The 14017-nt window shown below is 41.9% G+C and overlaps 1 protein-coding gene across 1 annotated transcript in view; it reads left to right on the top strand.

Annotated features, from left to right (window-relative positions):
* Positions 1-5783: 5783 nt before the first annotated feature.
* The window catches only part of HDDC2 (HD domain containing 2), a 17792-nt gene continuing 9558 nt past the window's right edge, over positions 5784-14017 (top strand). Inside the window, exons 1-3 of the mRNA XM_012660804.1 lie at positions 5784-5921; positions 8104-8225; positions 9896-9998. Of these exons, the coding sequence (XP_012516258.1) occupies positions 5850-5921; positions 8104-8225; positions 9896-9998 (297 nt within the window). The 5' untranslated portion in view covers positions 5784-5849. The remainder of the gene's footprint in view (positions 5922-8103; positions 8226-9895; positions 9999-14017) is intronic.

The following is a 14017-nucleotide window of genomic DNA, read 5'->3' as shown; positions in this document are numbered from 1 at the left end:
ATCATCTTTAAAATAGGGCCCCTCAAAAACTATGTATATACTCAATTCACAATTTTTCAGCAAGTCAATGTCTTCCAACTCCTGATAACTTAGGTTACTGGAGAAATTCTTTATAGCTCACTACACTAACTTAAGATAACTAACATGTAAAGAAAGTTGCAAATTCAGGTAGAGATTCCCATAAAGACTAAATCAAGCCTGTGTGAATCAGGAAGAGCTCAAAGGAAATCAAGGCACTGTTGGCAAAAGAAGGCGACAAGGCCACGCAGATGGAAACAGAAGTGGCACTGTCCATTCACCAGGTGGCTTGTAGTGCCTTTGCTTCATGGCACCCATCTCTACAATGTCCCTCATAAAATACTTCTACAGGTCAAACGTATTCATCTTCCTCATTCTCCTCCACCTTTTGTTTGTTTCTTTTGTGTTCCTCCAGTGGATCTCACTGCTTTGCCTCTGATCCTCCTTCATTTAGCGCTACCCACCATCACAGAAATGGCTTCCTGTTCATCATCCTAACCATGTTTAATACAAGCCCCACTATCCTTGGCATTTGTCTGGTTCTTAGTCATATTTAATCTTGTTGCTGAACCACTTCTCCAAAACAACTATTTTATGCCTTCTTTCTCCTTAACCCTCCAATGCCTTCTCCTCCATTCACGAATACCCTGGTTTCCTTTCCCCCTAGGAGCATGATAAGATTGTACTCTACAGGCCCCCTTTGAAGTTAGATGTGGCAGTGTTACTTATTTTGCCAGTGACATGTAAGAAAAGGTCATTTATTACTTTCAGGGACAGAATTTAAGAGCTAGGGTCCTGGCTGGGTGCAGTAGCTCATGCCTATAATCCTATCACTCTGGGAGGCTGAGGCGGGAGGATTGATTGAGCTCAGGAGTTGGAGACCAGCCTGACCAAGAGCCAGACCCCATATCTACTAAAAAATAGAAAAATTAGCCAGGTGTAGTGGCGTGCACCTATAGTCTCAGCTACTCAGGAGTCTGAGGTAAGGGGATTGCTTGAGCTCAGGAGTCTGAGGTTGCTGTGAGCTAGGTTGATGCCACTGTACTCTAGCCTAGTGCAAGACTCTGTCTCTAAAAGCCAAAAAAAAAAAAAAAAAAAAGAGCCAGGGTGCCACTTTTCTTTTTTCCAATCTTGGCAATAGAGGAGCACAGCAAGCCACCTAGCTCCCTGAATGAGGTTAGGGCAGCATCCCTTAGCTGACCTGCAGTAGACATTTAGCATGAGAGAGAAATAAACCTTTGATGTGCTAAGATACAGAGGATAAGAAGGTTGCTCGTTACTACAACATATCTTGGCCTATACTTTGCTTCATATTTTGGTGAGAAAATATAAGCAATCAGAAAAGAATTTCTACAACCTCCCATGAGCACACCTGCCATTGATTAATCACCATATACTCTGCTTTCCTCCAGTATTATGGAGGAATTCTCCATACTTTTATCTAAAGCCAATAATCTTTCATCTTGTACACTAGATTGGATATGCTTTCCCTTACTCAACACTAACATTCGGGCATTTCTCTCCTCTGTCTCTCATACAATCAATTTTTCCCTCCCTACTAGATCACCTTTATCAGTAAATAAACATACTACAATCTCTCCTGTCAGTTAAAAAATTCTCTCCTCTAGTTGCCTCCATCCCTACCTCATTTGCAATGAGTTACAGTACTTGCTCCCATTCCTTTCCAAATTTTCTCACTAGGGTTCTGCTTACCCCATTACACTGAAAACTGCTCTTGTCAACGTCACCAATGGCATGGGAGATACTAAGTCTGGTATTTTGGTCCTTATCTGACATAACTTTGGCTTGGTTGACCACATTCTTTCCCTCTTGAAATATTTTCTTCATTTGGCTGCCAGGACATAAATATTTCTTAATCCTCTTCCTACCTCACTAGGTGCTCCTTCTTGATCTCCAAGACTCAAAATGTTGGGGTGCAGCCCTTGGATATCTTTTCTTCTTCATCCGCACTTTCTCACCAGGTAATCTCATCCAGTTTTATGGCTTTATACATGTCATATGCTGATGGTGCAAATTTTTTACCTCTAGCTCCCACCTCCCCTTTGACCTCCAGATTTAGATCTCTACTAGCATCTCTAATAAGTGTCTCAAGCTCAACATGTTCTAAACTAAACTTCTAATTCCTAACCTTCCCCACAACCCACTCTTGAAGTTTTCTCCAGCTAAGTAAACAGAAACTCCATCCTTCCAGTTGGTCAGGCGAAAAATTATAGAGTCATCCTTGACTCCTCGGTTTCTCTTATACCTCATATCCACTCTGTTACAAATCCTATTAATTCTACCTTCAAATTATATCCAAAATTCAACATCTCACTACCTCCACTGCTACCACCCTGGACCAAACCAAAATCATTCTTTCAAAAGAATTATTTCAATAGTCTTCTAACTGGTCTTCCTACTTCCTCCCTGCCCTATATAGTCTATCCTCAAAATAGCAGCCAAAGGGATCTGTTTAAAAAGTAAATCAGAAGAAAGACCTTCTTTTGCTCAAAGCCCTCCAACGGCTTCGCATGTCATACAGAATAAAAGCCAAAGTCTTTACATTGGCCTCCAAAATCTTCCATGAACTGGCCACCCACCTCCTTCCCACCTCATTACCTGCTACTCTCTCCCTGAGTTTCTTAGTTCTGGCCACACCAGCCTCTTTGGTATTCTAGAAACTACTATGGCTACTTCTGTTTCTGGGTACTTGTGTTGTGTTCTAGGCACCTAGAAGCCTCTCCATCTAAATCCTCTCCACCTTATCTTCTAAACTTAGATGTCCTCGTGATGCACTTGTTTTCTTTGAGACTCTGTTCAAGTGTCACCTTAGGAGTGAAGTCTTACCTGATTACCTAAAACTATATTCTACGCCTCTAGCTACCTTACTTGGCTTATTTTTCTCTAAAGTACTCCTTTCCATCTGACATATTGTTTTGGTTTTTTTCTTCTTATCTGTCTTCCCCCAGCTATAATATAAGCCCCACGAGGGTAGGAACTTTGTCTGTTTTATTCATTGATATACCCCTAGTGCCTAGAATAGTGCTTGGTGTAAGTCAAGGAATGAATAAACATTGAATAAATATTTAATAAGTTATGTATTACCTTGAATAGCTATTGAACTTCTAGTGTATTGTGTATGTGAATCTAATTTCAACTAAATAGTAAATAAGGAATGAGTCAGTGATAAAGAAAAAAAATATTGAAATGTATTAGAATCACCTTGGGGAATTTTGCTGCCTACATACTTCCTTCTTTCACATTCTGCCTCCTCCTACCCTGCCCTTCTCTCCCCCAAAACCAAAGTTGAAAACCTCAACAATATTTCTAGGATACGTTATGGGAGAAAAACTATTTGGAGCCACTAGATTAGGTCTTATGATACTTAATTTTTGGTAAATCCTTTGAGCCCATATTGCTATGCATTCAGAGGATTTGCAGCACATACCATTAAGAAGTGTGAGTTAGTCTTTAAGGGTATGTCAGCATTTACTTTTAAAAAATCATTTTGTAGATAATTCTCTTAAATAAACAGACTTATTTTCTTATTATATGGTAATAGCTGTTGTAGTTCCAAGTAGTAAGTTCTTCCTGTGCCATTGGCCAAGTTAACCTTCAAAACTGCTGTAAGGTAGCTGCTGTATTTATGAAGAAACTGAGGTTTGGGAGTGAATGACCTGTCCAAGGTCACACAACCAGTAAGTAAGTGGCAGAGTTGGGTTTGGGACCCAGGGAGGAGTCCAGAGCCTGTCGCACTTCACCTCCATCCTCTGCTGTCCCTTCTATAAGGTCATTGCATGGTCTACATAGACGTAAACTGCTTGCATTCCATCTGCACTATGTTGGTTGCTCAGAAAGTTGCATATTTCTTCCTTCAAGCCATTGAGGCCATACTCAATGCTTATGTCAAAGGATATCACTGTGTCCTTTGATGAAGACCCTCTGGGTAATACCAGTGGTTTAAGATATCAGCAGTCATGAGATTTTCATCTTTTTCCCCTCTTAAAAAAGATGTTCTCATAAAATATCCTCCTTTCAGTGCTAAATCTCAAGTAAGTGATAAATGTTTTTTAAGATACTCCACTTCCAAAAAGGCTCACTTAAGAAACACAGATACGTCTTACTCTCTGAAGAGCCACTTTGGTACGCGTGTTGGCTGTGATGATTTCCAACACAAGCAGTTGGGAAGGTAACATGGGAGGCTCCGGTAATGCAATCTATAGGAAGGAAATGTGTAAGGAATGTAAATAAAAACACAAATAGAGACAGTCAACTCATGGGAACTCAGTACCGCAAGGCAAACAGTCTGGTGAATGGTGGTATTAGAAACTTGTATGTCTGTAAGTTTTTATTTGGGTAGAAGAGTTCCAAAAGTGCCTAACTGCTTCTTTGCAGCTGACCTTGCCATATTGGATGCTGCCAACAGATGCTGGCTGTCTTAGGGTTCCACAGAAGCTAGTCTGTAGTTTTCTGTACCAGCATCTTCTTGCTGTGATGAAGACACAAAAGAGTATAGGTGAAAATGTTCTAGTGTTAGGGGAACTTCTGAGAAATGGTATTGAGAAACTTCTGGGAAATTCCACTAAAACTGCAAAACAGTTAAGCAAAGTTATAAGCCTGTCACAAAACAAATGCCTGTAAAAACTACTGCTAATTGGCTATCTTTTAAATCCTGTTGCTAATTGGTTAACCACTTATGCTTGTATGCTATTGGATGTGTGTAACCCAAAAAAGTATAAAACTAGACAAAAATAAAAAAGTGGTGCTCAGAATCTGGAGACAAGTCTCCTCTGGGCCCGCCAGCGAATAAAACGTTGACTCTCCAACTCTCCGCGTGCCGCTCAGTTATTCCCTTCGGGACCGGTCGCTGTAACACTTGCTGTAACACTAGCACCGTTGCTGGTGTAGTATTCTGGCCCTGATTGAACAGACTGTGAGACTGCAAGGAACACAAGCAGCAAGGACCAACCTTGTCTAGTTAATCATCAAATCACCAGCACTTAGTACCAGGTATAAAACAGACATTTGTGCTATGAATGGAAAAATTCTAATTCTTTTTTATTTCCAACCCTTCTTCATCACTCTCCCTTCTTGAGTCCCTCAGTCCGCTTGTGCACTAACTGCCTTTAAAAATTGGTGCCACTGGTTGTTGATGGAATCAAGGGAGATGGCTGGGACATCTTTCTGATGTCCATCTTTTTGAAGGTTGGGGATTCTTCAGCACTTGAGGTGTTGGGGAGGTTGTGTTTTCACCACGGGACTGCTCTTATGCCTTAGCCCATTTAGGGCTCCCTCCAAAGTCTCCCAGTACTTCTGTCACACCCAATTAATTTTTCCCCTCCAAAGTACTTTCCTAGTGCCTCTGTAAAAATGGTATAGATTTCCCATTTTGAAGTAACTATTCCTTATTTCTTACCCCAATCAGCTGAGTTCCTAAAAGGTAAGATTTTGGTGCAATATTACACAGCCCTTCTCCTCCAAACACACATCCTGCCCCTCTGGTCTTCCCACAGGAACTGCAATCCATTTAAAGTTTGATGGAGTTAGGTGAGTGGCCTTTAGCAAACAAGAATTGAGTGCCTAGTACATCCCTAGCAGTGTGTCTGCCACGGATGGTGAAATGCCCAAGTGGCAGCCACAGAAGGGCCTGAGAAAACTGGGGTGAGGAAGACGACGAGGGGGAGGAGAAGGAAAGGGAGGGAGGAAGAGGGGGCGTAGAAGGGAGGCTAGGAGGGGAGAAAGAAGAGAAGGAAGGAGGCGGAAGGGAGGGAGAAGGAGGGGGAGGAGCTTCGCCGCGCGGCCTACTCGGCCCTGCCGCGTTGCTGGGCCTCATGGCTTTGGCCTCCTCGGGCCGCGGGGCCCGGTCCCTGCTGCACTTCCTGCGACTCGTGGGGCAGCTCAAGGTGAGCGGGCGCCTGGCTGGGAGCTGCTGCGCCCGGGGAGAGGCGGGGGCGGCGACGCGCGGGCGGCAGCGGGGCCGCGGACAGGGGGCTGCGGGGCTTCCGGCTCCCCGGCGCCCGCGGCCTTTCCCCTTCCTCCGCCCTCCCCGCCACGCAGGTTCGGGAAAGGCAAACCCCCCGCTGCGGCCGCACGCCCTGGACGGTAGGCGGAGGAAGAGAGCCGGCGGAGGCGGCGCCGAGGGTTGCTGGGGCGGACCGGGCCGCGCGGGGCCGCAGGGCGCCCTGCGCCCGGCTCAGCCCCGGGCAGCGCGGGTCCCTGTCTGCACTGAGCACTTTCCGGGGCTCGCGACCTCATAAGTGCGGGGGGGCGGGTAGGGCTGGTGCTTCTGAGCGGTAGGTGGGAAGAACAGACTCCATTGGCCCTGCAGATTTTAAATGGAGTGTTTTAACTGTCGCAGTTACCTCCAAAAATAAGACTTCTGTATATAATACACGCTGGAGTTTCATTATGTGCGTCTTCCCCTCTCTCCCGTTTCAGTCAGATTTTGCAGAATTTCTACAAGTTTAAAGCAGATTGTTTCATGCTGCTGTGACTACTATTTATAATATTCTTTAGAGATGTAGAGTTCTGAGGAGAAAAATACAGTTTCTCAAGATCATATGATCTGAATGAAAGGAAGAGTCACAGCTGGGGGTAGCTTCTAGCTCTTAGAAATGCCTTTTTATCAACCTTCATCTTCAGACTTTGGAAGCTTGTCACTTGTTCAAGTTCAGAGCCTCATCACAACGTTTGCTGCTTGTGTAGGATAGGATTGTTGGAAGGCAAAACGCCACGACTCTTGTAGTTGGGAAAAATGCGGTTTTGTTATGTCTTGTCGACCCATGTAAGGGACTAAGGTAAAAATCTCAATCAGTGGAGCCAAATTTAGACCCACCTGGGAAAACACGAGCCACAGGCAGACCTGTGGCTGTTTTTGGAAGGGGAATTTGGGAGCTTCAGCATTTGAAGGTATACAGAGAGAAAGAAAAGCGGCGAGGAGGCAAATGAGGTAAAATGAAAATGGTTACATTTTTATGAGGCCCAGGAAATCTGCATTTCACTTAAGAGGAGAAAAAGGGAGTGAAGGAAGCATCAATTATGTAGATGTCCCTGGGTAGGTGAAAGAATGTCTCATTCTGTGTGTCTCCAGTTCTTTTACCTGTAAAGGTGAACTAATAATTCATTATTAGTGTGGAAAGGAACAGGCTTTAGTGTTAGATGCTAGACATAGTTATAATTTGCATGTCCTTGCTTATGGGAGTTTAGCAAGGAATTTCCTTAATGAATGATCTGTGGGGCCAGTTCTTCACAGGTTCCTGAGGCCTTTGCCTTCTTTTTTGCATAAGGAGTTGCTGGGGGGTAGCCCTGAGATTTTGGTTTTCTATTTACAATCTAAAGCTGGGGTCCCCAACCCCCAGGCTACTGACCAACCGGTATAAGTCTGGCCTGTTAGGAATCAGGCTGCACAGCAGGAGATAAGCAGCCTAGGAAGCTTCATCTGTATTTACAGCCACTTCACCTGCTAGCATCACCTGATAAGCTCCACCTCCTGTCAGATCAGCAGTGGCATTAGATTGTCACAGGAGACCGAACCCTACTGTAAACTGGGCATGTGAGGGATCTAGGTTGCGTTCTCCTTATGAGAGTCTAATGCCTGATGATCTGAGGTGGATCTGAGGTAGTGATCTATGGCTGGGGAGCCGCTGCATGTACAGATAATCATTAGCAGAGAGGTTTGCTTGCGCAATAAGTATAATGCCCTTGAATCATCCTGAAACCATCCTCCCCCAACCCTCCACCCCATGAAAAAAATCGTCTTCTATGAAATCAGTCCCTGGTGCCAAAAAGGTTGGGGACCACTGATCTAAAGGACTTGTATATGTTCCATGATTACACACCAGTAACAGAGTAACTTAGACCGTTGGACTTTAGTACTGTATTCTTGTGAACTACTTCTCTCTGTCTTCCCCTTCCCCTTTCATTCTCTGATTGATTTGCTCATTTCAGTTAGTTTAGTAAAGCATGTTTTAATAGGTTCTGAGATCATGGCCCTGCTTCTGTGTGCTATTCTCTGGACATCTCTTGAAGGGCATAGCAAATAGTTGAAATATTTGTTTTTTTAAACCTCTTTTTCTTTTTTATCAGAGGGTCCCACGAACTGGGTGGATATACAGAAATGTTGAGCAGCCAGAGAGCGTATCAGATCATATGTACCGGATGGCAATTATGGCCATGGTGACCAAAGATGACCATCTTAACAAAGACAGGTAAGCTGATCTGAACTTTAGTGCTTTGAGGGATTCTGGTGTGCACCACTTTTCATGACTGAGGCTGGTGTCAGCTTCTTCTAGGTTAGCATATACGTCAAGAAAAATTATTTGCGACAAACCATACAGATTCACGATATGGGAAGGGGAGCTCTGTGTTGATGGCTTCAGTTGCTGTAAACTGTAATCTGGGTTTTCTATTGGCAAGTAACAGAGCCTGCTTTGGTCTCAGGGGAAACATAAGTGTGCTATTAGGGTCTTGAAGGTGAGCGTGTTGTGTTTAAAAATCTGTCATTGTATTAATACGCTATGTGTTTTTTATCAGCCCCTTTGTGAGTAGTAGCACTCATTTCGAGATGACTTTGTGGAGCTGTATGTGCAAAATTTAGCTGAGAAAGAGGTATCTTCTCCCCATCAGTCAATTAACAAGTTTTTAAAATGCTTTTTGAGTACAGGACAAAAGTTTACTAGTACTATAAGACAGTAAATAAATCCAAAATGAATTATACAGGCCCAAAGTGGCTTCTGCAAAAAGCACAAAATTAGTTATGGTAAGAAATTAGCTAAGTATTCTAACAGTAGAGGAGATCACCAGTTCTTGGTTGATCTTAATAGGGGAGGTAGAGAGGTAGGAGAAGGCACTGCACATGGAGAGAAAGGCAGAGAAACCAAAGCCCTGACAGTAGGAAAGTAAAGTATCTTAGAAGTGAGAACTAAATCCATTTGATTATAGCAAAGGATTCATTAGGAGTCTGAGGAATCCTTTTACTCAGCAGATGATGTGGAACTGAGGTGATTTGGGCAAATAGTACAAGATGAAAGTGAAGTCGAATAGAGATGAAATCAGGAGTAGTCTGAAATTCGAATTGGACCAGAAAGAGACTGGAAGCAGGGAAATCTAAGAGGAGGCTGTTTGGCCTTGTACTGCCATAGTAGTGGTGGGAATCTAAGACAGAGTGGCCTTCTGGTGCATTCGTCTCATTACTTGACTTTGTTATTTTGATAGTGATTATTGTAATCACTAATCATTAATCACTAATAATCATAACCATTTGTTGAATGATCAACATGTGCCAGTAACATGAATTATCAAACTTAATTTTCATACCAACCTTATGAAGTATTATCATCCCCTTTTTACAGATGATAAAATCAAGGGTAACAGAATTGAGCATTTAAAGAAATTAAGTAACTAGATAAAGGTTACACAGCTACTAAGTGTTGGTTGCTGGATTCAAACCCAGATCTGTCCAACTCCACCCGTTACTGTATAAATGGCCTCATTTTGGTATCTAACTAGCATGTTGCGTAAAATGATTGCTTCCGAATTTTGTATCCGTAAGTAAATGCTGTAACCACATCATCTCCTGGCTTTGTAATCTGAAGTTATCAACCTTTTAAGGTGAGATTTGAGAAACCAGCCATCTAAAAAAAATTCATGCTGACAATTTCCCCTGCGCTCTCGTGTGTTGTGTTGAATATTAACTAGCAGTTTGGATTCAGAACTGTTGTAGGCTGGCAGAATATAATTACTTTAGAAAATAGTGTATTAAAGTACTCAGTGAGGGTGGAGAAAGAAAAATATATTATGTAACTTCAAAATAGTATAGAGAAGGAACTTGTAGTGAATATAATTCTGTGTAATTATTCAACATTTCTTGCCTGGTCAGATGTGTGCGCCTAGCGCTGGTTCACGATATGGCAGAATGCATCGTTGGGGACATAGCGCCAGCAGATAACGTCCCCAAAGAAGAAAAACATAGGCGAGAAGAGGTCAGTGTTGACTATTGACTCTGCAAAGGACCACCAGAAAAACCTGTTGCTGAAGCCACACTAAGTTTATTAGACCTATTGCAATAAGGGAGAATTCCACCTTGGCAGTCGTAGGAGTGTCTCAGGAAAGGGAAAGTCGGGGGAGGATGCTTTTATAGAATTTTAGGACCTGGGCTGAAGAATGGTAAGATGAATCTGACAAGGTGGACAACTAGCTGGGACTGCACAGTTTAGGACATAATAGTTTTGGATTGGTGGGAATAATGAGGTAAGGTATTAAAGAATCTCAAAGAGTAAGCTGTTAGTGCTTACTCTGTTTTAGGTGGTTTACAATTTCATCTTCCAGAAGGAGAGATTTCCTGGAGTAAGTAGCAAATGGTTTTTGCTTGTTCTCAGCCTTGTTTAAACAAGAATAGCAGTGTATGCCTCTCCCAGCTTTGTTTAACATACAGACAGAAAATGATGTTGATTGGTTTCAGTTCTCATTAGGGTGTGGATATAGGTAGCATGGCTTTCATTAGAACAACGGAAATAGCTAGAATTTAAGTGAATTTGTGGAAATTCTCCATGCTAGTTAAGCTCTTTAGAGAGAAGTTCTATAAATCACAAGTATAATAATTATTATAATTCTTATTTAGTAAATTTATTTAAGTCCTTGAACTTAGTGGTTGAAAATAAACCAAAATAAAGAAAAAATATTTGTATTCATAAGAAATGAATCATATAAATAAGATATTACATCAATGTCAATTTGGGCTATAAACCCAGAGCCTAGGACAAAGAGGATGACATGTTTGAAGCAGAAGCTAGAAAATGTGGGATTTTTTTTTTTTTTTTTGGGATTTTTTTTTTTTTTTGGTGGGGGGATAGTGAATGGCTGGTTCCCAGTTCAGAGATTCTTGCAAGCTGCTTTTATTGTAGGCCCGAGAGATTGGTCCTCAATTGCTTTATTGAGATGGTTTAACAAGGCTGGTGGGCTGAGAGCTGGGGGAGCCTAGAGCTCAGTAGCCGGTAGCATTTGTGCACCTTCAGATGCAAGAAGAGCCTCGAGGATTGCGAGTCCCAGTGTAGGTGTTCTAACCCACCCAAAAATGTGGGTGCAAGGGGAATAGTCTAAGAAATGTGTTCTTGCTGCCAAAATACAGGTCCAAAATATAAGCTGACCATCATGACAGAAGGGAAGGAAGCTAAGGAAATGTTTCTCTGTGTGAATCTATACTGCCATGAATAAAGAATTCTTAAGTTGATTAGCTGAGTTAATACAAAAAAATACCAGTTAGCTCAAGATTCTGAATTTCAGAAAGGAATTGGCACCTGAACCAGAGGATGGTGAGCAATGAAGTACAACATAGAGGAAAATGAGGGGAAAAAAACTCCTCAATTATACAACTCATTGCAAGATGTATGAGAGTTTTATTCAATGGAAAATCTGGACATTGTGGAAGAGAAATCATATATTGAAGTACCAGAAGGTCATCAAAGACCTTAAAGTGAGGAGAAGGTGTGGAGAAATGGGACACAGAGGAAGAAGAAAAGACAAACTGTTCCTCTGGAAGCACACAGGGAATTTGAGGTTTACTCCACAGAGAAGCAAGTCAGAACCTTCTGGAGAAGCACCAGAGTCAGTGAGAGATCTCCACCCACTGGAGGTGAGGAAAACCTATTAGTGTCCTGACAAGAGCTGAGTCTTGGCTAGTGATGCCCCATGGAGGGGTACAAAAGGGACCTGAACAACCAGAGAGGGTGCTGCTGTCTTCCTGGATGCTGTATCCTGGCTATGCTGAAAAACCTTTCCAGCCTCATTAAACCTTCTGGCTGCTGCCCACTCTTGCTGATTCACAGGGGAATAAATGTCATAAGCAGAAGGGACCAGGGAAGCATCTTAAAGAATCACAAGTTCTTGGACAAGAAACCAAAGGCTTTTGGAGGGCGCTGATATGCCATTGCCCTTCCTGCTGCTGGTCAGGATTTGGGAACAGAGAAGAAAATCTGGGAGCTGAACAATTCTTTATGCAGATGGTGTTTATGAACAAGATTTGGGTGTCTGAACCATGCATTAAGATAATTAAATAGGGATTTCTTGGCTCTAGGTGGAACTTGCATAATGAGAACCAGGAAGTACCATTTGCCCCAGGCCAGCTGACTGGATCAGCAAGGCTTTAGACTGAAGTAGACGGAGGAAAAATATAGTCACCTTTCCATATCTGCAGGGGATTAGTTCCAGGACTGCCAGGGATACCAAATTATATAAAATGGTGTAGTATTTGCATATAACCTACACACATCCTCCTGTATAAGTCGTCTCTGGATCATTTATAATACCTAATATTATGCAATGTAAATACTATGTAAATAGTTGTTATTGTTTTTTAAATTTGTGATTATTTTTTATTGTACTGTTTTTTATTTTTATTTTTTTCAAATATTTTCAATTCACATGATTAGTTGAATCTGCAGATTTGGAACCTACTTAATCAGAGGACCAACTATACTTGATAAACCTGGAAGGCTGACTGTTTTGGAGGAGAGTAGGTATTAAGATGAAAGAGAGAATGAGGCCATAGAAGAAAAAATTTAGGAAGGGGGCCAAAAGCAATAATTATTGTGTGGCCGCCTTCTTAAACTTGATAGCATAAACTTTATATTATAACCCCAGTTGATAAATGATGCCTAATAAGAATCATCGAGATCTAGAGTGATGGAACTTGAAGCTGGAATACAGCAGTGGCAAGTTACATTCATTTGCAAAGTGAAGACCTTAATAAACAGAAGGCAGAGTGACTGTATGAATGTGTTTGCAAGGGTTAAAGTTGCAAAAAAAACCTGGGAAGTTAAAAGGAGAGTGGAACTTTATCATGGGAATGAACGTGACAAGATGGAGAAAATGAAAAATATAATGAACATTTATAGAGTGCTTATGATGTGCCCGTAATAAGCACTTTATATATATTAACTACCTAATCTTCACAATCCTTTCAGGTAGGTACCATTATTTAACCTCATTTTATAGATGAGAAACCTGAAGAGCAAAGAGGCTAAGTAACTTGCTCAGGATTCCACAGCTAGTAAATGGTGAGCCAGGTTTGAAACCTAGTCTGGACCTAGAGTCTCCTGTTGACTGCTAGACTACTATACTGTTCAGCCTCAACGATGTGTGAACGTTGAATAATGCTTTCCAGATACTTGTCACAAAACTGACGCAAGATATTTGCTGAAAGTTTCATTCAGTTCAGAACTTTAGGCAAATTTTTGATATCTTTTGCTAACAAAGGAAGAGGCTAGGGAAGCTGTCACTCAAAATCTGTATCTGAACAAATGAAGCTCAGTATAGAAGTGGGAGTGGCAGGGCTCATGACCAGGAAGGGAAGGGTTGGCATATTCAGCCGTGTACCCTGGACTTCATCCAAGTCAATTTTAGAGGGTTTGTTTAAAAAGGTGGGCTTGATTCTGTGGCATTATACTGCCAAACAAGGAATATTGTCTAAGAGTTCTCAAAAATACAATTCTGATTGGTGTTTTTTTTTTGTTTTTTTGTTTTTTTTAAGAGGCAGGGTCTTACCCTGTCACCCAGGCTGGAGTACAGTGGTGCTATCATAGCTCACTGTAACGTTGAACTCTGGGCTCAAGCGATCTTCCTGCCTTGACCTCCTAAAGTCTTGGGATTACAGGTGTGAGCCATTGCACTTGGCCCATGATTGTATACTAACAAGTATCAGCCAGCTTAGATCCAGAAAATCATTGCATAGTTTCAGGAAGAGAGCAACAACATGTTTGTTTGCTGTTTTTTAAAGAACATGATTATTTTAGATAATAAGAAGCTTTATTAATAAGTCAGTAATTGGATTTGTTCACCAAAAAGCCAGTTCAGTCTTAGGCTGCATTTAAAGAAATATAGTATCTAGCATGAGAGAGGCAATGATTCCATTCTGTTCCACCTTGGTCAGGTCATACCTAAATCGCTATATTCAGTTCTGAGTGCATCACTTGAAAGGAATAAAATAATCTCTTGTCAAAGCAGG

Source organism: Propithecus coquereli, unplaced genomic scaffold, assembly GCF_000956105.1.
Source record: "Propithecus coquereli isolate 6110/MARCELLA unplaced genomic scaffold, Pcoq_1.0 Scaffold68, whole genome shotgun sequence".
Lineage (NCBI taxonomy): Eukaryota > Metazoa > Chordata > Mammalia > Primates > Indriidae > Propithecus > Propithecus coquereli.
Note: the sequence above shows the minus strand (reverse complement) of the source record. Positions and strands in the feature narration are given on the sequence as shown.